The sequence below is a fragment of the Paroedura picta genome, chromosome 6, assembly GCF_049243985.1.
Source record: "Paroedura picta isolate Pp20150507F chromosome 6, Ppicta_v3.0, whole genome shotgun sequence".
NCBI classification, from domain to species: domain Eukaryota; kingdom Metazoa; phylum Chordata; class Lepidosauria; order Squamata; family Gekkonidae; genus Paroedura; species Paroedura picta.
The window spans coordinates 33,162,192-33,189,008 of record NC_135374.1 but is presented as its reverse complement, the minus strand read 5'-3'; the positions used below and the strand labels follow the sequence as shown (position 1 = coordinate 33,189,008).

The window sequence follows — 26,817 nt, the reverse complement described above, 5'->3', positions numbered from 1 at the left end:
CAGTGGTGACATATGATGTCACTTCCAGTTCCATCCATCCATCCTTCCTTCCTTTCATCACCCAACTGATCTGTTGTATGCAATTTTAGAACCAGCCTGTGACACAGTGGGTTCTAGATACTTCTGGCTTCTCCATTGTCCACCAGGCCATGCTGCTTGGTCAGCAGGTTTCACTCATCGTGATACCCGGTCCAGCATTTGTGAATGTAGGAAAGAGTGTTGCAGCCCTTGGCAACACATGAGGTATTGTCTTGTCTCTCTCTTATCCTTGGATAACTATTGAGCGCACCCTTATTTTGGAGACAGTCCTGCTGAACTCAAATGACTATCTCTGGGGGAGGGAAAGGGAAAACATAGGTACGCAACCAAGACATTGTTTAATCGTACAAAAACTAGGAACATTCTTTGGTACATAAGGACAGTGGGAGCATGGCTATGAAGACAAGCCTGATGCACAAAATTAGATCATGATGTAGACAGTGGCTTAATCCACATGCAAAGTTATTGACTTTATATGCCTCAAAATATTATAGAGTTCTGTGAGTTCCCAAGCCTCATGTCAGTTGCCAAAGACATTTGTATCCAATAGAAATCCTGGTTTCTGCCCAAGACCAATACTGTAATTGTCTCCACCAAAAACAGGAGGTCCTCTTTTGGATTTCCTGCATCTCAATCCCACCCACTCCTCATTTCACTCCTGAATGGTATTACTGCAGGTTTCAGTAAATGCCAAAAAGAATGCATTAAACAGATGCAAGTTTTTTTTAAAAATAGGCCATTTTATTGGGAAAAGATTCTCTTATAAAACCTTAGAAACAGAGGAACAGTGTCCATTGGCAATTTTAAAGTCAGGTTTTTTTCTATGTATATGCAAAAGGTGGTGAAATGTAAGGATTTAGATTTTCTGTTTAAGTAACAAAGTATTTTAAGAATTCACTCACAGGAATCTCAGTTGTTCCTGTCTTTCTTGGATTCTATTCCTTCAATCAAGTGTCGTATTGGCCCAACTTTACCATCACCAAGTGGCTATATAAAGTACCTAAAGAAAACAGTACTGTAAAACAAACCCATTGAAATACAGAAGATTTCCAGTGAAGCCCCAGAGAGAGCTCCATGAAATGAATACCTTCATTTAAACCACAAAGTGGAGAAGAAATACATTAAGGCAACTTTAAAGTGGGGATGCTGTGAATTTCTCAACGATGCCGTTTGGCTGACAAACTTACCATGTTTGACACTCATGAGCAGATTGTGAATTGATCAGAAGTATGGTCAGATGGTATCAAACAACTCAAATTGCTGCCAAATACATCTGAAGGCTGCCGATTGGTCAGACGCCCAATCACAGCTGAACAGGAGCACCCCACTCCCGCAGCAAAATAACTACACAGTGAAGTGACAAAAGGGCTGTCTCCCCTCCCATCCAAGGTGGACAGGGACAGAAGCCATTCTTTTAATCTCAGCATTTCAAAAGAGAAGCTACAAAGAGCTTGTTTTTCCCCTCCCCTCCTAACTAGGCCAGGATATGTTTTCAGACTCTCTGTTGCAAAAGGGACAGAAGAAAGAGCCTGTTTTTTCTTTCCCCACCCTTTTCAAGCAAGGAAGGTCAGATGCAATCAGAGTTGCCAATTCTTGGCTGGAAACCAGCCAGGGGATTGGGGGTGGGGGGCAGAGATAGGTGAGATAACATCACATGATGCTGAAAAATTGGAAGTGATGTTGCCATGTCACGTGATACTCTAGAAAGGTTCCCATTTACCATAGTTGGCAATTATGCTATAGCATGAGGAGTACATAATTCCGAGCATGTTGACTTCATTTATATATCAAGACATGTGGACAATGCAATAGGGTCACATCACTGTGCCCCAATATCTACAGAACCATTCATCTATCCATGTCTATTTTCAGACTCTACATCAGGCCTGTAGACTTGACATACACTCTTAACGAACCTCAACTCTACTAATGCTGCTGAAGCTTCAAGGATAAGACACCCATGAGGGTAAATTAGGGAAGAACTCCCATGGTATGGGAAGCTTCTGTCTCGAAGTATAAACCCTGAACGTAATCCACCCCAACTCCCACAAACACTCTAAAAGTAGGTAGAGCAGTGAATAAGCAGAATAATTTCCTCCTTCCTCTTGGAATATAGTAAAACTAGGAAAAGAGCCCATTGTAACCCAAATACAAGGGGCGCTAGAATGGGAAGGACAGGGCAGCAGGCAGGAAGGGAGCGAACCTTACCGGAGCCGTCGTTGAGGGCGTGCGGCGGCGTGCGGCGGCGTGCGGCGGCGGCAGGGCATCCTCGGCTGGCTGGCGGTTCCGTTGGCGGCCATTTTCGGTGCTCCATCGGAAGAAGGCGGCCAGGCCCCCCCGCCCCCCGAGGCTCTCTCGAGCCGTCTCCAGGCCGGCGGAGCGGCCTCGCTGCGTCTACGACGCAGCGAGGCCGCTCCGCCGGCCGGGAGAAGTCTTCCAGGCCCCCCCGCCCCCCAAAGCTATCTCGAGCCGTCTCCCGGCCGGCGGAGCGGCGCTCCGCCGGCCGGGAGAAGGCGGCGCGGCCCACCACTCACCCGTGGCTGTCTGTGCGGGTGAAGCAGGGAATGGGGAGCCGTGCTTTGCGCGGCTCCCCATTGCCTGCTTGGGCCAGGATGGACACTTGGAGGGGCCAATCAGGAGCCGCTTCGTGGCTCCTGATTGGCCCCTCCGAGTTTTTATCCCGGACAGGGCCTGCCCTAACTCCTCCCACAGTGCCCTTACTCCTTTATTCAGTCTGTTTAAAGATTGCCTAGCCAGCCAGCAGTTGGACAATGAGGATACTATGACCTGTGCTGTTCGCCAGCACTCCCAAATCCCCATAAACTCCCATCATGCACTAAGGAAGGCAATGAGAGCACAGCCACCTTTGCTGGGGAGTGAGTGGTAGTGAGACCTACTCCTGTGAACAACTGTGGAATAGGAAGGGACATTGGGGAAAAACCACCCTCTTCTCCACTAATAGAAATGTCATTCCAAAAGGGAAAGTGCCAATACACCAGCAGAAAAACATCTGTGGATTCAACCCATTGTAACTCTGTAAAATGGAAATGCCTGTCACTGATGCTCTTGTAGTTTTCTAATGCTCTCATTTGTGGTTTTGACTATGTATCTGCTGGAGCATAAGCAAGTGACTACATTATGGCTGTTTAGCCAACAGAAATCTTAACCAGCATGTCCCATGAAATTTTGTGACATTTATTTCTGAGTAAACATACCTTGGGTGAGGCTGTACATTGCATGGACCCCCATGTGGAACTGGATTTGAGTTCTTCACCTCGTATGACTTCTCTTAGGCCTGGCCACACTTCACATTGAATCTGGAGAGAAATGAAAGTCCATGGATCAGATTTAGAGTGGAGAAGAGGGCAAAGAAATTCTGGAATAATGACAAGACATGCAGGTGGGAACTCAGCATTGGATGCCAGGTGTTGTATGAGCGTCCAGCATCCTGTTCTGCAAGCCCAGAGGTTTGGCTATGCCTGTGATTGTGTTGTGCTTGACCACACCTAAGAACACCTGTTGGAATATCAAAAAGGGACTTTGAAAACATAGCAGTAACCGTCTAGACGGGTGCTAACAGGAAGTGTTGCCCCCATATCCTAGATGAGAGCAGCAGTCTTATTCTTCCTAGATCTTTCACATTTTGGGAAGGTGACGTGGACTTCGCAATGGCACATTCTGATCCACAGCCCTTAGAGCCATTTTCAGAATGTACTGAGACAAATTCTCTCAGTCTTTCCTTTATTTGGGGAACTGTCACAGAATGACAAATAGAAGGAAAGAAGAAGGGATTGGTTTAGGGGGGGCTGAGAAATGACACCTAAATACGCATTACCTTGAATGAGCAAAGTTCACAGTGTACGGCAAAAGGTCACCAGGCATTCAGGCATTCTTGGCTGCCTCACTCTGTTGGAAAGAATGTTCAAAACTTGCTGCTTGGTATTTCAAGGTTGTTCCTTTCCAAAGTCCTATGAAAACAGAGGGGGAGGGGGCAGGTGGATTAGAGAAGGAAGAAAACATAATAGATGCTTTAGTGCTATCATGGCTTTATTGCTGTGCTCAATCAATCACTATATTCAGCATGGCATGATCAGGAAAGAACGCTTCACCGTCTTTCATCCGGAGAGCATTCATTTCTTTTATTTGCATGGCACTTTGGGTGGGTTTTGCAGACTGTGTCCTATTCATTCCCTCTCCCAACCATTAAGAAGCTCGGGTTTCAGAGCACTAAGACCTGAAACGGGTTGCTGACACCACAGGAACTGAGGCCTTGTGTATAGACAAACCTGCAGTGGTGACAGTCACATAAACAGAGTCTCCTCCTGGACCCCAAACTCTCTGATTCACTGCTGTGGCGATTGCTGCTGCCTGTTTCCCCTGGCACTGTGCAGGAAGGCTGCAAAGTTCAGGTTGTGTTGAGGAACACAAGTTACACGAAGTATAAGAGTGTCACAACTGCAAGGAAAACATGTCTGGGGGAACATTAATGAAGCTGGTCACCAGGCCCAAGAGATCAGTTCATGGGAATTCGAATCAACAGCCATCTTTTTCTTTTTAATCTCCTTTGAATTGGCCTTTAGAGGTGCCTGACGCATGACAAAATTCTGACAAAGTTGACTGTTTTCCATGAAGGCTTATAAAGGATGGTAGTGTTTTTTAATGGTGTTTCAGATAACAGCCTCAATAGTTTTTAAAAATCCTTGATTTGCTGCAATAGATAGTATGACGACCCCGGTGACATTATTGTTTCCTTTGGTAGAAAATAATATCAATCTTGTGTGTAGATTTGTCATATGTCATGGCTGTACAAGGAATATTGTAGTGGACGACATGCAAACTTCCTCTGGGGAGCCTCAGAACTGGTGGCTTGCTGGGTGCCAAGAATGCACCTGTTTGGGCCTGTAGCCTTTTAGGGGAACTGGGTGGATCAGTGGTGCCATCTAGTGGTCAGTACTAAACTCAGTTGTGCGTTTTATCAGATTAAAAGATTCAAACTAGTCCAGTTAGGGTTTTTTTCTTTTTAACAGTCTTGGTCCACATGTGTGTTTGTCAGTGACCTTCAAAACAAACGCTGCTGTTTTTCTAGCTATGTGTTTCTATCTCCACTTATAGATTTGCAGGAAATGTAATTAGACTTGCCATGTATTCTTTTTCCAGCATAAATTCTGAAACTGCAAGATACCTTTTACAAATGCAATTATCTGTGGTCTATTTAGAACTTTTTCTGTGACATGTGGTGTCAATGAGGTGGCCAGAAGACTCTAAACCCTTGCTATTCGTGCCTGGAGTTCAGAGCCATTAAGAAAGCTTTTTAAAATTTAATCTCATCTCTTTCTCTCCTTTGGCTTGGTTTAGCAGGAGTTTCCCTTCCAAGGAGATTTCTTGGTCAGTGCAAGTAATTCTATCCTATTTGCTCATGTTGCAGACTTGCAGACTGTGGGCTCCAATCATCTACTAGAAAAGGCTGAAATAAGAATCGCTCGATGGCCTAGAGCAGTGGTCCCCAACCTTTTTATCACCGGGGACCACTCAACACCAGGGACCACTCACCGGGGACCACTCAATGCCTTTTACTGAGGCCCGGTGGGGGGGGGGGGTAGTTTACTCCTCTACTCTCAACCACTTCCCTAACGCTCTCTGATCGCTATGGTAATGTTTAAACATCCCTTCAAAATAAGATACAGACACGCCACAACAGTGAACATAAGGAACATTTTATTTTCATGGAAATTTTAACTCATGACAATGACGAATCAATGGGAACCCTGAGCTTGTTTCTCTGCAATGAGATCTGGGAGTGATGGGAGACAATGACACCCAAAGTGAGTTGTAAAGGGCCTAAGTCAGGGCCTGTCAGAGGCTCCTTTGCAGCAGGCCTGAAGGGAGGGGGGAGGGGAGCACTCAGCAGCCTCCTGCCAGCTCTGTCAGGGTTCTGAGGCAGTTTACAGTTGGACTTGACAGTTAGGACAACCTTGGGGCGAAAAGGGTGGCGCAGCCTGTCCAAGCCTCTGTTCTCATCCCCCTTGGCAGCCCTGCTGACCTCCTCTCCCTGCGGTGGTCAGGAGCAGACTGGCAGCCAGACTGGGCTGGGTGAATGGAATTTTGGTCTGTCCTGGTGAGGGGCCAATAGGAAGACGTTTTGCGCACCTCCCCATTGGCTGCTTGGCCCTGGATGGACACTCGGGGGGGGGGCAATCTTTGCAGCTCCTGATTGGGCCCTCTGAGTTTTTATCCTGGACAGGGCCCGCCCTAACTCCTCCTCACGTGGCCTTTAATACCGCAGGAGCGGTTAAAGATTTGTTATGCATTATCCATTTTGAAAAACCTAAAACAGCCATTTTAATTAAGGAAGTTGTTCCACATTTGCTGTGTAGTACACTTGAGTGGTGAGAAGCTCACCACAAGCAGAATTACCTGGCCTGAGATTTTTACTGATTCTCCATTGCTGCTGCAGACACTCAATTTGTCCCTCATGTTGTTCCTTGCAGGGTAAGGTTCCCCGTGGCCCTAGAGAAGCATTGCAGATAGGACAGATGGCTGCAGTAGGACAGCAGAGTCAGGGAAGCTCCTTCCATTAGCAGAAATTATCTTCAAGTCCCAATGCCACGTTTTTATAGAGAGCAGTCATTGATTCAATGTTATGTTAGAAGCAGCATGTGGGGATGTGACTATGGCCTTACTGCAGGCCAGAGATGGTTGTCTGCACTCTGCACCTTTTTTCTTGATGGTGATTGTGTGATGGAGCTGTCATGGACTCACTGTCTGGAATGTAAAAATTCCAAAAGTTCATCATCAGACATACTGGAGCCTTCCTAGAAACAGACACCATGCCAATAAAAGGGGAGGGGGGGAGCTCAATTTGGTTCCACTATATAACTGTCACAAAGAAGTAAACTGGTTGTCATTGGCCATGGTTCACTTGAAGCAGCTGAATGATGAAAGAGCTGAGAATGTTACAACAACAAAAGTTGGGTCTTCATTCATCTGCAGTGTCCTGCCCAGTGAAGGTTCCTTTGTTTAGGCGTTTCCACTGAATAACAAGTATGACAATGTTTTTTCCAGCATCTGCACTATTTGCTCTGATACAACAGATTATTTGCAAGTTTTCCTCAAGCCAAACCTTTGACACTGTATTTGTCTAACCTGGATGGCTAGGCTTTAAAAGTTCTAGTCTCCTGGCCCAGTAAATGCCATTGGTCTGAAACATTCTTCTCCCAAAGAAATGTGTTTTTTCAGGATATTGTATTCTCTGGAGCATTTGTGTTGCTGGAGAAAACTTGTGAAGGCACGTCTATTCTACAGGATTGACTAGTTTCCGCTTGGTTTGTGGTTTCCCTTGAAATTGTTTTGGAATCTAGCGGGCCTTATTTGCCCGGAAGGTCTTTAACAACAGTGAAAACAAAATCTTTGAAAGGAACCAGAAGAAAGGAAAGATCATAAGGGATGGAGGGCTCACAAAAGGTATATCAAATCAGGCTAATCTAAGACTCTTGTCCAAGACTGTTTTGTTTGGATAAAAGGAGAACAATGCATCCAACCTATTTGGATTTCACTAAAATGTTCAATGAGCCACCATGTAAGAAATCATCATTATTCAAAATGGAAATGATGGGTTGCAAAACAGAGCCAGCATTCAGACATCACATGACGTTTCCCTTGCTTGGTCTATTGTCAATATCTTCTAATCTGACTGGTAGTGGCTCTCCAGACTCTTGAGATCTCTCCACCAGGCATTTGCTTGAGGCCAATTGACTTAAAACATCTACAGGTGTCCCCCCCAAACACACACACACCCTTCAGACTAAGAGGTCAACCCTACCTAGGGATTGTCAATGTTATTGTTTGTTGAATGCTGTTCTAGTTGGTATGTTATTGTTATCTGTTATATTGGTATTGTTCTATGTAAATGTTCTACAATGTTTTATGTAAACTGCTTAGAGTTGTAGGGAATGGTGGTATAAAAATCTAAACAAATAAATAAATACCTGAATAAGATCACCCCTACCTGATCATTTCAGCAGAAGATGCCTGAGACCGACCTTTCTGCATGCAACATGGATGGTCTACTACTTGGATTTGGCATAGCATCCAAATGGCTATTTTTGCCTAGTAGGAAAGCCACAAAATAGGTTTCTTAATTAGCATTGCATCCCACTTTAGGAATCCTAATTTGTAGAAAGTCGTTACAAATGGAGGCATCTCCATTTAAACTGTTTTTTATTCCAATTTGTTCCACAATTTGGCAAAACCGCTTTTGCGGAGCAACCAAACCACTTGGATACACGTTTGCTTGAAATGAGTCTGCTAGTTGTCACAATGGCAACTTCACTGTCTACAGAAAAGACATGAGATGAAGAACCCTTTCTGCCAGCAGTGAAACAAATACAGGTGGTCAATACAGGAAAGTCAGTTCTGCAAGCAGTGAAAGTCAATCCAGGAAGAAATGAGGAGAGATGGGGTGGAATAGGAAGAGAGTATGAAGGATTAATGCACCCATATACTCAGCAAAGAAAACTGCTGTACGTTCCGAGCACTTGCTGCTTACAGACCAGAATACCTTTAGATATGCACACGTGCAACCAAATCAGATCCACTGTATGAAAACTTATTCACAGTACTGGCTTCAACTGGATTCCCCCGTCAGAGTCTCTGATCCCACAAAGTCAGAGTCTCTGATCACATCAATGGTAACTCAGATCATGTACTGCACTTTATTGCACTTTATTGCAATTATGTTTCAAACCATTACCTGAGTTTTCTCTGCCCATCTCAAAAACTGAATCATGCATTTTTTTTTCCTCTTTAAAGTTTCATTTAATTGAAACTTCATTCAGTATACATGTGAGGAGGGGACTGGGATAATCTAGTATCCATTCTCCTGGGTATGTAAACTTGGATGTATTTAAATGGTAGAGTTCCTCCCCACATCCTACAGAGGACCAAGAATACTTCCCCCAAGTGTCCCATTTGCAGCCATTTAGTGGTAGGTCTTACTACCACTCACTCCAAAAGTGCTCACAAGTCCCAAGGCTGAACCTGAAGCACCCTAGCTGTGCTGCCTCATCAGTGAAGGACATACTTTGCCTCTCAAATAAACCTAGCTTATTGAGTGAGTGAGCAAGCGAGTGAGTGAGCAAGCAAACAGGGGGTTTGTCTAGATCGGGGGTCATCAACCCCCGGTCCGTGGCCCGGTACCGGGCAGCAAAGGCCTCAGTAACGGGCCACCACCAGCCGCGCCTGCATCTCCCCCTCCCGCAGCGAGAAGCTCACCAGGCCGCGAGATAAACAGCCGCCAAAGCGGGGGAAGAGGCAGGCGCGGCCGCTTGCATGCATGCACGTTAGCGCCCCTGGTGGCAAAAACGTGCATGCGCGGCAATTCTGCCCATGTGCGACAATTCTGCGCATGCACATTAGTGCCCCCTGGTTGTGAAAGCGTGCATGCATGGCGCCCGGGCCGCCGGTTCTTCCCCAGCCCCTCAACTGTAAAAAGGTTGGGGATCGCTGGTCTAGATGATTTGTATGGCCCCTTCCACCTCTGATACAATGATTCTGTGAGTGACCGAGTGAGTCATCAATTAAATAAAGCAAAACAGCAGCTGCTGCCCCAATGGATAACACATAGAGTTTTGTTGGGTGGTGTGGTGTTCCTTAACCAGTTCACTGAATTTTTGCCTCCTTCCTGGTACCTCAACAAGAAACCTCAGCCCCACCCTTTTTGTCGTGGCTATTTTAGTGTTTCAGATCCTGCTTCTGAAACCTAAATTTTACACTCTTACTTAGATATTCAGTTTTTTTCTTGGCTCTTTGTGCTTCTGCCTTGGTTCACCTCTGCTGTATGTGTGCTGAAAGAGCACTGGAGAGTTTTGTAAAATACCAGATGGACACGTCTGCTTTGTTTTCATGGAGCTCCACTGCTCAGTATCCTACATGAAACTATTTTCTTGCCAACCAGCTTTTCTGTGAAATTCAAGCCTAGCTTTTGGACTACTGTGGTTATTGAAATATCAGACTCCTTGCAAGGAGTTCAACACACACAAAGAAAAAATTGAAACAACTGAATGGTGCCAAATTTTCTTGTACCTGAGTAAAACCCACAATATTATAGTGCATGTAGCCAACAATACAACTTTCTGAATCATTTTGGTTAACATATAATATAGCCTAAGATATGGCTTATCCTAGCCATGTTCTTTGGCAGCGTAAGGATACATTGGTTGAACCACTCAAAAATATATTAAAACCATCTGCGTCTGGTTACATTTCAACTTTATTTTCAATTACAAAATAATAATAGTGCTTGAGAAGAAAACTCAGTAAGGTTTTGCATCTACCAGAGGAATTCTGCAGCCCCATTAGTTCCTCATCAGGATGGCAGGAGAAATTCCAAGCAAAAGTAATCTCAAAGATTTATAGGCTTGGTGGTAGCGTTGACACTTGGCTGACAGGGGTTCTTAGAAGGCCAGGGAGAAACAGGCTGAGCTTCAGGTATGAATCAGGCTGGCTGCTGGTGGCAACTGTGCTTTGCATTGTGATGAATGATGGGAGCAGACGTTTTTCTTGACATTCTCACTTCCAGATTTATTTGAAGTCCTTTTGAAGTGTAATCAACTGCTTTGGAGGATAAATTAGAACTGTAAGAAAACGGGACCAATATGTGTGTTTCTGGCTTTCTCTGGGAACTAAAAATCAACCAGCTCTACTTTAAATGTCAGTGTTCGACCTATAGTATGGATTCCTCATTCATAAAACTTGATGTTAGAAAACAAAACTTTGCTGTTGTCCAAGTCAATGAGATTTTAATAGATTTCAACATAACAGATGTGATGCACAGTTTTGTATATTGTAAGTAATAGATGGGCACTGTGCTTATATTCTGCATCCCTTCACATGAACTAAAATAAAAATGTTTGTCAATCATGTGTATGAATGTGGTATGCTGCATGCTTCACTCGAAGCCACACTGCAACTATGTTTTGTAGTCTTTATACCTCGTGGACCTGTTCCTCGCCAGGTATATTTTGCTTATAGAGTACCATAGTAAGAGATGGATTACTCATGAACATAGATGCTGAGAGAGTGTTAGCCCATTGTTCCATCTAATCAAATTGACTATTCAGACTGGCAAAGGTTTTATCAGATTCTGGTACTTTAAATCCTGCACATGAACATGCCTAGGTATGACCCTGGGAAAAAATGTAATTATGCAATTATTTAGTATAAAAGGATTAGACTAGAGGATCATGAGAATGATGATCATATGGGTATGCCCAATGTTCTCTGAAGCACTCTTGATGACAGTGAACCCATTGGGATGGCTCAAGCAAAGCTGTCTGAAACTCAACCCTTCAAAGATGAAGGTCCTGCGACTGGGTAGGAAAAGTCCAACAAGATGGAGGTCCTGTGGCTGGGTAGGAAAAGTCCAACAAGAAAGAGGTCCTGTGGCTGGGTAGGAAAAGTCCCAGCAAGGAAGTGCAATTGTCTTGCCTGGAGGGGATGTGGCTATCAGCGGCACACTCTGCCAGGAACCTGGGCATTATCCTTGATGCCTCCCTCTCTGTTGAGGAACAGGTCACAAGAGTAGCACAGCTGGCATTTTCCCACCTGTGCCAATCTAAGTTATTAATATCCTACCCGACCCCAGAACACCTAGCCACAGTGATCCATGTGACAGCCACCGCTAGACTGGACTTCTGTAACTCACTCTGTTTGGGCCTTCCTTTATCCCTGCTCTGGAAAGGTCAGCTGACACAGAATTCAGTGGCCAGAGTCCACACAGGAATGTCTTGGAGGGCCCATACCCAACCTGTACTCCAACAGCTGTACTGGCATCTGATTGAATCCCTGATTAGGTTTAAGGTCTTGGTAATTACATTCAGGGCCATATGCGGTCTGGGCACAGCATACCTGAGGGATCGCCTCTCCACCTATGCCCCCCAGAGAGCACTACACTCAGCTAACTCCAACCGGCTGGTGATTCTTGGCCCCAAGGAAGCATGTCTGGCCTTAACCAGGGCCAGGACATTCTCTGTCCTGGCCCACACTTGGTGGAATGAGCTCCCAGAGGAAACCGTGGCCCTGCTCGAGCTAGCACAATTCTGTAGGGCCTGCAAAACAGCTCTCCTTCCAAACTTTCAGTTGGGGCCAATGAGCTGATAACATTTACCAGGCCCCCTAGAACCCCTCCCAACCAGATATGCCTGCTAGATACATCGCAAAGCAATCTTCAGTCCAGGCAATCCATCAAGCAATCATTTATGTTAAATGGTTATACAGTTAGCAGTTTAAATGTTTAATAATGTTGATGCAAGTTATTGAGTTTAATTTTTGAAGTTCTGTACCTCATATTATAATGGAATTTGTACACTTTGTCCTCCAAGTTAAAGCTGTGTTAGATTTATTAAAGCATTAAATATCTCCAGTACAACCACCAGGATTTTTAAAGCAGGATTTATAATGATCAGGACCAAAATATTTTACCCCTTCACCAAAGGAGCACCCCTCCTATCTTTTAAGATCTAGGGAAAAGCCCTGTCCAACATATTTCTAGTTGTAATGGTGCCATCCTAAGCAGAGTTATACCATTCCAAGACCATGGATGGCAGTCATCTTTAGAAGGCTGTAACTTGGCTTAGGACAGTACATCAAGTATTTAATCCCATCCAATCAGGATGAAATTCTCAAAAATTGTAGGACTAATCCAAATGAGCCTCCTTTCTATGTGCTATTAAAATTTCCCTCACCTCTGTCTTCTCCCCATCGAGATAGGGTAATAAATTACTTGTTACTCAGTCCTTGGGTATACGTGCCTCAGTGTTTTGAGTGAGAGGGGGAAAGGGAAAGGGCAGAGTCAAGTCAAAAGAGACTCTGCTCTAACCATCCAGCAACGGGTTCCAAACATCTGGCAAATGTATTGGGGGGGTCCATAAGGAGGTAGAGCTGGGTGTCATCTGCATATTGGTCACACTCCAGCCCATAGCTTCGGACCAGCTATGCCAGGGGTAGTCAACCTGTGGTCCTCCAGATGATCATGGGCTACAATTCCCATGAGCCCCTGCCAGCAAACACTGGCAGGGGCTCATGGGAATTGTAGTCCATGAACATCTGGAGGACCACAGGTTGACTACCCCTGAATAAGGACACGATAGATCCTCCCCCATGGTCTCTCTCTGTGTCCGGTTCCAGAGAAAGGAGCACAGCCATTGAAGGGCTATCCCCTGAATCCCAGCCCCAGCAAGGTGGTGGGCCAACAACTCATGATCGACCATGTCAAATGCCGGCCCTTGAGGTCCCTTCCAGTTCTATGGTTCTATGTTTCTAAGTGCTTTGAAGTCTCTACTGTACCACAGAAATGCCTATTATGTATTGCTCTGTTTTTCTCCCCCTTGGAGGCCCAAAGTTGGCATATTGCACCATTCTCCCATCTTTCATTGTATCTTCCCAACAACAATCCTGTGATGTAAATGAGGCTGTGAGAGAGAGAGTGGCTAGTCCAAGGTCAGCCATTCACCCAAGAGCTGACTTTCTAACAGCTGTGCCACATGGGCACCATCATCATTATCAATAAGGAGAGCCAGCGTGGTGAGATAGTGAAAGAACAGCAAACTCTAATTTGGAGAACTGGATTTGATTCCCCAGTTCTCCACATGCAGCCAGTTGTGTGATCTAGAGATAGTCACAGTTCTCTTAGAGCTCTTCTCACAGAAAAGTTCTTACAGAGCCCTCAGTCCTACCTACCTCATAGGGTATCTGTTGTGGGGAGAGGAAGGAAAAGGTGTTTGTAAGCCACTTTGGGAGTCCTTTGGGTTGTGAAAAGCGGGGTATAAAAAAGCAGCTTATCGTCATCATCATCATTTCAAGGAATAGTCAAGTAACTGCATCATTTCTTGCCTCATGAATTTCTCCCAGGAAAGTAAAAGAACCTTTTCTGTTTCAAATTACTGTATCCCCCCCCCCCAATTTGGGTGGATCCAGGGACTCTGTATCCATTATTGAATTGACACACATTCTTCCAGTTTTGGAGGGAGTACATGCACAGGACTGGATTCTTGCTTTGCAATGGAAAAAAATCCACTTTCCAATAAAAATGGTCTAAAACGGTTGGAGACTTTTTCAAGACAAATATTGCAAATACATTTTTCATGGCATGAATATTTCCCCTTGGACTGGGATTTGGCATTTCTAACAAGCTATAAAATTAATCCAAAGCAAAGAAAATAAGAGATCCAATTGCCCTTCCCCTCTCCTGGACAGGATCATCAAAGTACAGTGCGTTGAAATACTGTACATGGCACACATTCAGACGCAAGATGCAAACGTCAAGATTGCTTTGCTTTCCTGAAGGAAGATCAGCCATAAAGCAGCAGGAAAGCAAGGACTAAGAAAACACAGTGGGTGCTGCATCAAAGCGAACATGTTTTGCTAGTTTTAGAAAGTGGGTAAGAAAGTATTTTGTGGCAGGATATCAGCCCATGAAGCCATGGGATCGCAACAGACAATCACTCACAAGAATAATATTAAATGGCTTTTATCTTGCACCGTACTTCAGCATTTCAGGACTTCTTGATATATGCTGGATTGAGGAACGGAGTCCTAAGATAAAATATAGTTTGTTGTGTTTTCCTACGTGAAAGTTCTTGTATGTTGAAGAAGAAAAAACAGGGAACAACACATGCACTTGTTCCTGTGTTTGGGAGTTGGTTCCTAAATATGGAATCTGTTGCATCATTTGAGTGGGGACACTATGAAAAAAAGTAAATCTCAATGGGGAGAGATCTCTCCTGGCTACAATTTGAGAACCAAGGATTCTGAAGATGGTTGGCAGTGATGTAGCGCAGGGGTAATCAACCTGCGGGCCTCCAGATGTCCATGAACTACAATTCCCATGAGCCCCTGCCAGCAAATGCTGGTAGGGGCTCATGGGAAGTGTAGTCCATGGACATCTGGAGGACTGCAGGTTGACTACCCCTGATGTAGCAGTTGTAATCCTCTATGTTGGCAGGTAGGGAGCCAACATTCTGTTACACCATAAGACATACAGCATTGTGCTGATATACTCCTTCCTGTAATAGGTTTATGAATTGTGTTCAAGTGTGTTCCATCCTGCACCTTGTTTTTCCTTGCAGCCTCATCAGGAGACAAAAAGCCACAATGGGGCAGAGGGAAAATCCGAGAGGGGTCTCCCCATGAGGAGGGCTACAAACGTGAGGTTTACCATTCCACGTTTGCAAACAGGAGGCCATTCGCATTTTAGCCCTCCATGTGGAAATGGTCCTGCTATTCTGCCTTGGCTTTCTAGTCACCATCCTATTTGTAGCACCACTTCTATCCATCCTCTGATATACATAATTCATTCCAATTATAGAACCTTGGCTACAGAATGAAGGCCCTTGGCCTGGAAGTTGAACTCCTTTAACTTTCATTAGGGCCTTTCATTGTGTAAGGCAGGGATAGTCAGCCTGTGGTCCTCCAGATGTTCATGGACTACAATTCCCATCAGCCCCTGTCAGCAACCGCTGGCAGGGGCTCATGGGAATTGTAGTCCATGAACATCTGGAGGACCACAGGTTGACTACCCCTGGTGTAAGGGACACAAAATTTACAGCCAAATGTAATGGGGACATGCCTCATTTACTTCTGTCAGCATATCTATAGCATGTAAGGTGTGGAGTGTGTGGGAAAAAATCCATTCTTTATAAAGTATTTATATCCAACTTTTTCTTCTCAAGAGTCAAGGCAGTGATCAAGGAATAGCTGCAAGAACACAAAAACAATATAAATGTCCTTTATGTAAGCTATAAGTTGTGCTTCTAGGTCTGCAAATGTTCACCTGTGACTTTTGTCACAATGTTGAAATATTGTAAAGAGCTATTCGCCAGTGGCTGTAACATTACACATGACAGGCAACACAGTCCAACTCTCCCCCCTTGTCTACAAGTTAGTGACCTCTGAAATATTTACAGAGTTCGCTGGCAGGGGCTCCTGGGAATTGTAGTCCATGGGCATCTGGAGGGCCTCAGTTTGACTACCCCTGATCTACAGCAAGGGAGCCCTCATCTCCCTTATCAGTGTGGTATAGTGCATGAGAGGGGTGGATTCTAATTTGAAGAACTGGGTTTGAGTCCCCACCACTGAAGGTAGATCAGCCATAAAGCAGAAGCAATGGGAGTCTTGAGTGGCATGGTCAGAGCCAAGCATCCATCACAGGGAGAGGGTGGAGAAGGTTGGGCCCCAGGACCAATGCTCCTCCCCTGGGCAGTCCCCCCTTTAAAAGATCAGCTCTTGTCCACACATCTGTCAGCCTCATCCATCACCCACACACAGGGGAATTGGGAGGCGGGCTGCTCCAGCATGGGAACAAGCAGATTCCTGTGGCCTGCCCGTTCTCCCACACCCATGCCATGGTCACTAGATGCCAGGAAGTGGCTGGAGGTGCTTGTCCTGTGGTGCTAGGTGCCCTGTGTTGCAGCCATCACTGTGGTATGTTTACTCTCTCACAGAAGGAAACTGTCAGAGAGTTTTCTGTGCTGTGAAGGTCAGGTTAGTATCAAGGAGACCCAGTTCAAATCCCTGCTCTTCCTGGGAAGATTAGTGGATGACCTTGGGCCGGTCACTCTCTCAGCCTAATTTAACTCACAGGGTTGTTGTGAGAATAAAACGAACGAGAGGGAAATAACGTTAGCTGCTTTTGGTCCCTGTTGAGGAGAAAGGTGGAATATAAATGAAGTAAATAAATAGTAGTTAAAGCTAAGATTGAAGGGGCAGATAAATGAAAGGTTGCTTGGTAAGTGGGAAGGAGAGAAGGAAGCAGGAAAGGGGGAGAGGATATGGGGACTCTTGGGAGAAGAGAAAGGAAATAGGAGGAAGAGAATATGTGGGAAATGAAGTGGTTTTTGCAACTCCTCTCAGGTTCTCAATTTGTTATTTTATTTTTACCATTTATAAGTGAATTAGTTCCAGTTCTTTGCTCCCTAGTTTGTTTGTAGCAGTTTAGCAGCAGATTTTTACTAATATTTCAAATGGCTGCTCAAGAGATGGAACATCAGGGAAGATTGGGGATCCCTGTGTAGATTTCTCAAGGTCCTTGCCACCTAATTTTAATTCTCTTGAACTGAGTAGGAGTGTCAATGAACATTTATAAATCAATGAATTCAAAGTTAAATACAATTTAAAGCGGAAGATTTGCCTTAAGCCCAAAACCCTTCAGGTAACAGCCATGCTTGTCACTTTTAATCTTGCAAACTTTTTAATTCCAAGGCAGGTTCTGAAAAGCCCAAACACTGTTACATTCACTGTCGAGTCAAATAAGGGCAGGGGTATAAATGTAATAAATAATAATAATAATAATAATATGGAAGGGTGTAATGAGAAATGGGCCGACTGAAGTCCACACTTGCGATTGGCATTAGTTTGTCAGCTAGATAGAGTGTATAGTATCAACAAAGGAAGTTCCACTGCTGCTATTCCACTTCTGAGAAGTGGGAATCAATTCACCTCATCTGCCCTTGATACTGGAAATGGCAAGATCAGTTCAATTTCTGACAAAAAGAAGACCTCTGTGTGGTGCAATCATGTGGATAAATAATGTCAGGTTACATCAGAATCACACCAGTAGGTTAAAACATGCATTTGTAAAGTGGTTGCAATGTAATGTATAAATCAGCCTTCCTGAATAAGACATTCACCCTCAGAAGAGCAGTACATGGCGTTCCTCTCCTCCATTTTATCCTTTAACTATTTTCTTAGGTGTAATTTCCATATTGTGAATAAAAGTTCATCCAAAACTTTGTGGGAACTCTGATACACCTAGAACATTCACTTTAAAGTTCAGAACCACTCTGTGTGTGCAAACCCATAGCAAACCCATAGTCTCTGGGGCTTGGATCCGGCAAAACTGATCCAGCAACAGTGGCACTTTCCCCCAGGATAAGTAGCCTTCCACTGAAGTAGAGTCAGTGTTGCCATTAGCAGAATGGTACTGCAGAATCCAATTGCAGAGAATTACAGTTACTGACAAATAGGTTTCAGTCAAGCCTCAACTCTCCCTAGAAGCTAAAATGACCAAGCTGAGGCTATCCCACTTTGGTCGCATTATGAGAAAACAAGAATCACTGGAAAAGGCAATAATGCTAGGAAATGTTGAAAGCAGCTGGAAAAGAGTGGATGGATGAGATGGATTGACTCAGTCAAGGAATCAATAGCCCTCTGTTTGCAAGACCTGAGTAGGGCCACTAATAACAATGCTTCTGAGGTCATTCATTCATAGAGTTGTGGTAAGTCAGAAATAACTTGACAGCACTGAACACACTCAAGGTTACTGATTGCATGTTAGCTCCATGTGCTCAGTCACTAGACTACTTTGATACTCTGTATGTAGGGCTGCCTTTGAAGCCATCTGAGATGCTTCAGCTGACACAAAACGCAGCAGCAAGGTTCCTGTGGGGTCAGCTGCTTAAAACGTGTAAGTAAAATGCTCATGCTTGCTTCTGGTCCCAGTTCAAAGTGTTGAGCTTGAAAGTCCTTTTGTAGCCTAGCTAAGTCCCTTGTACTTATCAATCCCATGCACCAGTTAATGTTCTTCAGTCAGCCTGCCCATAGGTTCAGCCCTCTGAAGTGGCTTAGCAGAAAGTGAAGAAAAACTTGTAAGACGGTTTGATTTCAGAAGGCATTTGGTGGAGGACAAAATGATTTGGCATCATTTAAAAATTGTGTTTTTTTAAACATTGTGTTGTTTCTGTCTTGTTAATAGATTGTGTTATTTTTGTGTCTTTAAGATGCCTAGCATCTGAGGAGCTAAAGCAAGGCATACATATTTTAAATAAATATGTTTTAGGAATGTTTATTGGTGGCATCATTTTGAAAACAAAGTCTGGCATCAAATAAGGAAACTATCAGTTATGGAATCTACGTTTGGAATGTAAGGGTTTTCTGTTGGAGTTTGGGGAAAATCTTGTCAGCATTGATAATGAAGAAGTAGGTAAATCCTGATTACTGCAGCTAAAATGTGTATAGGAAAACTGTGGAAAACTAAAACTCCAGTAGTGATTATGGAATCATGTAAGAATATATGAATGGCAGTATTCTTCATGGGAGGGTAATGGATGAACCTGGGGACAGTGAAATGAGAATCTATTGCCCAAGGGAATTGAGATACCAGTTTTGGGCAAGAATTTCATTTCATTTCTTATAGAACACCTGAAAAAGATATTTGCTGGAACGAACCATGAATTTACCAGAAGGGTGCTTTCCTCTTGGCTGATTTGTATCATGGATGACCTCAGATGCCACATTTATTCTTGCTACACTGATTCTTTCTTTTGTTCCTACTTTTTTGGTAGGCTATGGCTGTGCTGCTGGCACCAACTTGGCTATTGGTGGTGGTTGTAACCATTTACATTGGGCTACTGAGATCAGCTCAAGCTGGTGCTTATTATGGGATCAAGCAGATGCCTCCCCAAGTCCCACAGTACCAAGCCCTTGGCCAACAAGGACAACAAGTACCTCACATGCCAATGGGCAAAGATGGCATTCCACTGCAGCGCATGGGCAAGGAGGGGCTACCACCCATGCCGTACGGGAAAGAATACGTCCCTCAGTTTTTGAAAGAAATCCCACCACTACCTGTGCTTGGAAAGGAGAGGATTTCAAAGAAACAGAAAGGTAATATTGGCAAATAATGCACCCTTCTTTCTCACACGCATATCATCATCCTAAAATATTTTATTAAAGCCTAGATTGATTTCTTTTTCTTTAAATTGTGGACTTTGTTTCTTTCCTATATGTCAAACAGATCACCATTATTTTGTTCTGTGAGATATGGATTTTACTGCTTTCTCTTCCTTTCAGGACACACACTCCCATTCAGATTGCTAATGGAAATTTTGTACTCATAAATGTACCTAAATTTAATTAGTCAGTCCATGGACTGGTTAATCAATTACTCTGAATAGGTCCATTTGAAACCCAGACTATCAAAACAAGAGGCTAATACTTTTTAGTCCCTAGATTTTACAAAGACCGGTGATTGTCAAGATCAGGCATTTAAAATGGATCTTAATGTAAGGAGTTCACATATCATTACTAGGGAAGGATACTTGATACAAGATAGACAACAGATCAGTAGAGACCTACATACTTATGTTCAAGCCATGCTCATCTACTGAGAACACTTTCACAGTTAACTGAAAATTATATTCCTGAAAATATCTTAACATTTATTCATGGTTTGTTTTTCAAAAGCCAAGACAGTAAAAGTTTGTCAGTATTGGTCAGTTATCAGCATTTTGCCTCATTGTTCTCAGAGCAGAATAACAGCTGCAGCCAGCCTTCCTATGGGAGGCTGGTTGCCTGAATTTACAAGTCCTGTTTTCATATCTGTTTGTGGGGAAGATGTACAATAATAGCTCTCCTGGTGCCTATATTGGCCATCTATGCCATTCCATGGAGGGTGTCCAAATTCCTTTCATGACCCATTCAACAATTCCTTAGATTGGGTTGACATTTTCTAGATTTTGAAATACTTAAGGAAGTCCCAAGCAGGTCCACTCAGAATCCTACTCAAATCTACTCAATGGTGCTTGCTCCCAGGAAACTGTTCTTAAGATTGCACTGTTAGCTACATGCATTTTAAAGCAGACATGCTCCATATTAAGAATATGTTCCAAAAATATTAAAGCTGTAGAAAACTGCCATTTGGGATTTGCAACAAGAAGTGAAGCTATTAAAATGGTGGTGGCAGTGTTTTGGAATTATGTTGCTGTCCAGCAGCTCCAGTTGACAATTTCTGCACTTCCAGTAAACCTAGTCAATATCTTGATCAATCTGTTCTATTTGCAAGCAACTGAATTCAATGACATATCACATGTTTCTCTCTTTCTCTTTCTCTTTCTCTTTCCTTTCTTTATGAAACAGAAATCCCAATGGTTGGTTTGAGAGGTGAGCGTGGTCCTCCTGGGGAGCCTGGACCAAGAGGGCCTACTGGACCTCCAGGGATACCAGGACATGGAGTGCCAGGAGCCAAAGGAAAACCAGGACCACAAGGATATCCAGGGATTGGAAAACCAGGAATGCCTGGAATGCCAGGAAAACCAGGACCAACGGGACCTCCTGGAACAAGAGGCGAGATGGGGCCAAAGGGAGAGATTGGACTTATGGGTATTCCAGGACCCCAAGGTCCACCAGGACCTCATGGACTACCTGGAATAGGAAAACCAGGTGATAGAGGTTTGCCAGGTCAACCAGGACCAAAGGGTGAGCCAGGAATGAAAGGACAGCCTGGAATACAAGGTCCCACTGGTCCAAAAGGAGATAAAGGCATTGGGATTCCAGGACTGCCTGGGTTAAAAGGTCCACCTGGTTTGCCTGGTCCTCCAGGTCCTGTTGGGCTTCCAGGAATAGGCAAACCAGGACTGACTGGTTTTCCAGGACCACAGGGACCTGCTGGAAAACCTGGGCTTCCAGGGAAGCCAGGGCCTCAAGGGTTAAGTGGAGCCCCTGGAATTCAAGGTCCTCCTGGCCTTCCTAGTACAGGAAAGCCAGGCCAAGATGGAATTCCAGGTCAACCAGGGTTTCCTGGTGGGAAAGGTGAGCAAGGTTTGCCAGGTTTACCGGGACCTCCTGGACTACCTGGGATTGGGAAGCCAGGTTTCCCTGGACCTAAAGGTGATCGTGGCATGGGTGGTGTTCCAGGGCCACTTGGACCTAAGGGTGAAAAGGGGCATGTGGGGCCACCTGGCATGGGTGGACCACCAGGAGAGCCAGGTCAACCAGGATTGCCAGGACTTATGGGTCCTCCAGGTGCTATGGGGTTCCCAGGTCCTAAAGGAGAAGTTGGAGTTGTTGGGCCTCCAGGACCACTTGGTCCAAAAGGTGAACTTGGCTTACAGGGTTTCCCAGGAAAACCTGGCTTCCCTGGGGAAGTGGGACCTCCAGGTTTAAGAGGTTTACCAGGCCCAATGGGACCAAAAGGAGAAGCTGGTCACAAAGGCTTGCCTGGTCTGCCTGGTGCTCATGGACCTATGGGGCCCAAAGGAGAACCTGGAATCCCAGGAGCTCAAGGGCATCAAGGCCCTTCTGGAATCCCTGGCATAGCAGGACCCAGTGGCCCCATTGGACCTCCTGGAATTCCTGGGCCTAAGGGGGAACGAGGTGTGCAAGGTCCACCAGGCTTTCCAGGAATGGGGAAGCCTGGTATTGCAGGGGTGCAAGGGCCACCTGGAAAACCTGGAATGGTTGGTTTACCTGGCCAGCCAGGTCTCCAGGGACCTCCAGGGCCTCCTGGTCCACCTGGCCCCCCAGTAATAGTCCAACCCACACCACCAGCAATTGGACAATATTTGCCTGAGATGGGTCCAGGCATTGATGGAGTAAAGACTCCACATGGCTACATGGGGAAGAAAGGCAAAAATAGTGGCGCAGCTTATGAGATGCCGGCTTTCACAGCCGAGCTCACCACTCCTTTCCCACGAGTTGGGGTACCTGTGATGTTTGACAAGCTCCTCTATAATGGCAGGCAGAATTATAATCCACAGACTGGCATCTTCACCTGTGAAATCCCTGGGATTTACTACTTCGCCTACCATGTTCACTGTAAAGGAGGGAATGTCTGGGTGGCTTTGTTCAAAAACAATGATCCATTGATGTACACCTACGATGAATACAAGAAAGGCTTCCTGGACCAAGCCTCAGGGAGTGCAGTCATTCAGCTGATGCAGGGTGACAGAGTGTATATCCAGATGCCATCTGAACAGGCAGCAGGACTTTATGCCGGGCAATACGTCCATTCATCTTTTTCAGGATATTTGTTGTATCCCATGTAAAGCAAACATTCAGACAAAATGAAACTTATTCCCCCCCTCCAATGCTTCAAATCTGTACTGTTGAAAGATGCATTTGATGACTGTTTGGGACCATCATGTACAATACATAAAATAAAATTACAGAGTTAAACACTATGTACAGCTTGGGATAAAAAGAAATGGTGTTGATAAATCCAATGGGAAACTGGTTGCTGTACATAGAATGTGTTTGATATTTGCCTGCACTGTGTGATTAAGGGTAACAGCGTGTTAAGTTTTGTGGCAGGTACTCATCTGTCTGCTCTGCTGTTTGCTTTCCAGAAAGGTTTCCCCCCCCCCCAAAAGAACAAAGAAAAGGTGCAACAGTACTTTTTCTAGAAATAATTAAGAAATGCAGACTTAGAAGTACGGCCAACAATCTTGCAAGATAAATTGAATTTCTCCTTGCCAAAAGTAATTTTCTTTTTCATGCAAGAACAGTACCACTGTCTCCCAAGGCTTTTCCCAGCAAGCATTGGCTTGTCTTCTTAGCTTCTGGAATATTTTTTAAGCAGCCAGGTAGATGTATGGGGGCACAGAAAATCAACCGCTTTTTGGATATCTTTATGCCAAAGTAATCAACAGTACAATCTTAAACTGTGTTATACTGTTACACTGGACTTGGTGTAACGCAGTTTCGGATTGCACACTAAGTCAGTTATATGAAGGTAGTTAATGATGTAGTCTATTTTGAAAGATGGTGGCTGTTGTCTCACAGCAGATCTTTGGAAACGGTTACCGGGAACAGTAAGGCTCTCTGTTGCTAAGAAATAATATTTGGGTCAACATATGGCCCAAACAAACGTTAAATTGTGGGCATGTTCGAGCCACAGTTGAGTTGTTTTAACTTTTAGGTTCCGTTCATTGTAACTGAAGAGAGATACATGGATGGTTCATTGCCACTGAGATCCATGGGGTACAAAAGTGCTAATCTCTGCCTGAGTCATGTTCCTTCTCTGTGAGCGCCATCATTCTTCAGCCTCCTGGAAGAAATCATTTTCCGATGGATTTAGAAGAAAACACCCGTGGTTATTTGATATGCTGCTTATTCATCTAGAATTGTCTGTGTCCACTTATGAAATGGATAAGATGGCTAATGATAATCTATAATGGTGCGTTTGCTTAATTTTTTGCCTGCAGTGCCATGCAAATTAGCATAAAACAACCTCACTCTGAGGGTTGACTTAACCATTAGGCACAGTAAGCACAGTGCCTAGGGCCTACAATATTTTAAGGGGCCCACAGGAATATTTCAATTTCTTTTAAAATCAGAAGGAAAAAATTAACATTTCGGGTCAAAGAAAATGTTTTATTTTTTTCCTCACGTCGAAAAAAAATGAAATGTTTAGGGCCCTAGAAAATCTATTAAATTTTGCCTAAAAAGGAAAAAAATGTTGAGGTATTTACAGTTCTATCAAAAATCATTTTAATATTGATATTTTTATGGCGGGAGGGGCCCATGGCGGGAGGGGCCCATGAAGGCAAAAGTAGCAAGGGCCCATGAAATTGTCCGTGCTCATATAGAGCCCAAAGCTATGCAGGCTTACTGAGAAGTCAGTCCCCCTGAATTCCCTGAGGCTTATTCCCAGGCAGCTGTGCATAAGACTGTAGTTTTACAGTATAGCCCGGAACAGAGTTATGCCTTTCCAATCCATTGGATTTAGAATGACGTAACTCTGTTTAGGATAGCACTGTTGATGTAGCAACCAATTTAGTATTTAAGTTTCATTCCTAAATTCATTTTCCTATGAACATGTGCAGACTACAGATTATTCTGTTTGTGGCAGTTACAAAATACTACTGCCAAAGCCAGCACAGTCAGCTGTGTTTAAACCCATTGGTCTTATTCAACATGAATGCACACACTGTGATGTGGCTATTAAAAGTCATAACCCAGCAATTTGGCAGAGAGCAGAGGAATTAAATTTACTTCTTTCCCCTCCTACTAAATGGCTGATTGGCACTATCATCAGTTCTCTTACTATGTGTGCACGGCTGACCCAAAAGAATAAGGAACGCTGCTGGTTAGTTTTTTTAGGGCATCAAAATTCAAGAAGTGCTGGAATACCCAAGAAACCCTCAATAGGGAATGCAGGACTCACCTCTTGCAAAACAATGTCTGGGACAGGAATATCCCACCCTTGTGATTTCCTCAAGGGCAATCCCTTCTCACTTATGAAACAGGGGGAAAGAAACATTGGGAAAATACTAGAGAAGGGAACATACGCATGTTAAATGCTCGCTACCCACACAATAATATTAAACATTGTTTAGGACAGCTATCAGCTGGAGCCAGTTTTTGCATATATAGAGGGCTAATAATTCAGATTCTCGACACACAAAGTTTAAATGATCTATTATTAGAAAAATGTGTGTATATTTGTTATAAAATGCTTTAAAACTATGTATAGGCCCAAATGATAACCTCAAAAGAGAACAAAATTGTTCAATATTATTAAATAAGGACCCAATATGATTCTGACCATACGCATTTCAGTAAAACGGCCTTCTTCAGTGGTCAAATATGCAAGTTACACAGTGGTTCCACATTTTGAACAAATCAAACAATTTCAAAAAGTTTGGCCCAGTTGAAATTGCTCTAAAGGGAAAAAAGGAATGTGCATATGTGTTAATCATCATTAAAGTTGGTGCATTATTATAAGGATTAGTTTATTATAAATGTGACTTGAAATTTTTATTTTGAGTTAGAATGAATAACCATGACTCATGGCAGAGGTATGATGTAGATACCTCTTTATAAATAACCTTGTGCCCTGGTTAAATCCACGTATATTAGGATGGTAAATGTACAACGTATCTGAAAAATCCAAAAACACTCCAATGAGAAAAAAAATTAAGTAGCTCAAAATAAAATTTTTAATTCATGACTATAATTAAGTTGTCTTATTGTGTTTGAATCATTTTTAATAAATACACATGTTTTTCTACTAAAGGATCATTTTAACTTTGTAGGTTGAGAATTTGAATTATTAGGCCTTTATGTTTTGATTTCTTTAATGTTTGGGTTCTGAATTCATGTTTCTGGGTTAACTTTTTTCTCCCTTCTCTTTGATTGCGAGCTCTTGCATACACAAAAGTTTTGCATGTGGTTATACTTTCACAAAATCCTGCTTCTAAATGTGTTTTCCACCTAGGAAGCCTGCAGTCCGTTGAATCAAGGGGTCGAAGCATGTCCCACTGTTTGTTGGATTGCAGCCTATCTCCAACAAAGGGTGCTAATGTCACAGGGAAAAAGGAGTAATAAAGATTATTTTGCAAACAAAAAAAGTACATCACATTTTTTGTTAGTTTGAATACTCTTACAAGATCCAACATATTTTAAGTGTGGCTCCCATATTTAACTGAAACAAAGTGTCTTCAATCCAGCCTCAATATGGACTAAAACTTACATTTCTTTTATTCAAATACAGAATTGAATGCAGTACAATATCCACAGAAGACTGCAATGCCTGAGATATGGTGCTAGAAATCAAATATTTTATAGAGCATTGGGAGCAATGGGCCATTTTTTATGAACCAGGGCTACCTTGGATCGGTTGCTAGGATATATATGAGAGAGATGGAAAAAAATAGCAAATAATTTTGTATTTAATTTTTTGTACTGATTTTAAAAGAACTTATTAAATGTCTTTTTTAAATGTTTAAGCATATTTACCTCTGGTCATTTTATGAAAAACAATATCTGGGTATACAAAGGTGTTTCTCACTGTTTTCTTACACATTAGAATGATGCTGCTGGACAATGTTTGATAGAATTGCTGTGATGCCACGGAACATTCAGGGACAATTTAAACCTTGTTGAAGAGAAAGGTTTGATCATGGAATGCTTGATGGAATATGCAAGATCTGTAGTGTGCGTGAGTCAAGAGGAATATCCAACAGGGGGCATCAGAGGAGATGTCAATTTTGTACAGTTAGATTAGGA

The 26,817-nt window shown here is 43.6% G+C and overlaps 1 protein-coding gene across 3 annotated transcripts in view; it reads left to right on the top strand.

Moving 5' to 3' along the window:
* Positions 1-26,537, top strand: part of COL8A1 (collagen type VIII alpha 1 chain) — a 110,315-nt gene extending 83,778 nt beyond the window's left edge. For all 3 annotated transcript variants that reach the window (XM_077342044.1, XM_077342045.1, XM_077342046.1), the window contains 2 exons: positions 19,374-19,695; positions 20,947-26,537. In XM_077342044.1, the coding sequence (XP_077198159.1) occupies positions 19,377-19,695; positions 20,947-22,853 (2,226 nt within the window). In that variant the 5' untranslated portion in view covers positions 19,374-19,376 and the 3' untranslated portion in view covers positions 22,854-26,537. The remainder of the gene's footprint in view (positions 1-19,373; positions 19,696-20,946) is intronic.
* Positions 26,538-26,817: the final 280 nt, after the last annotated feature.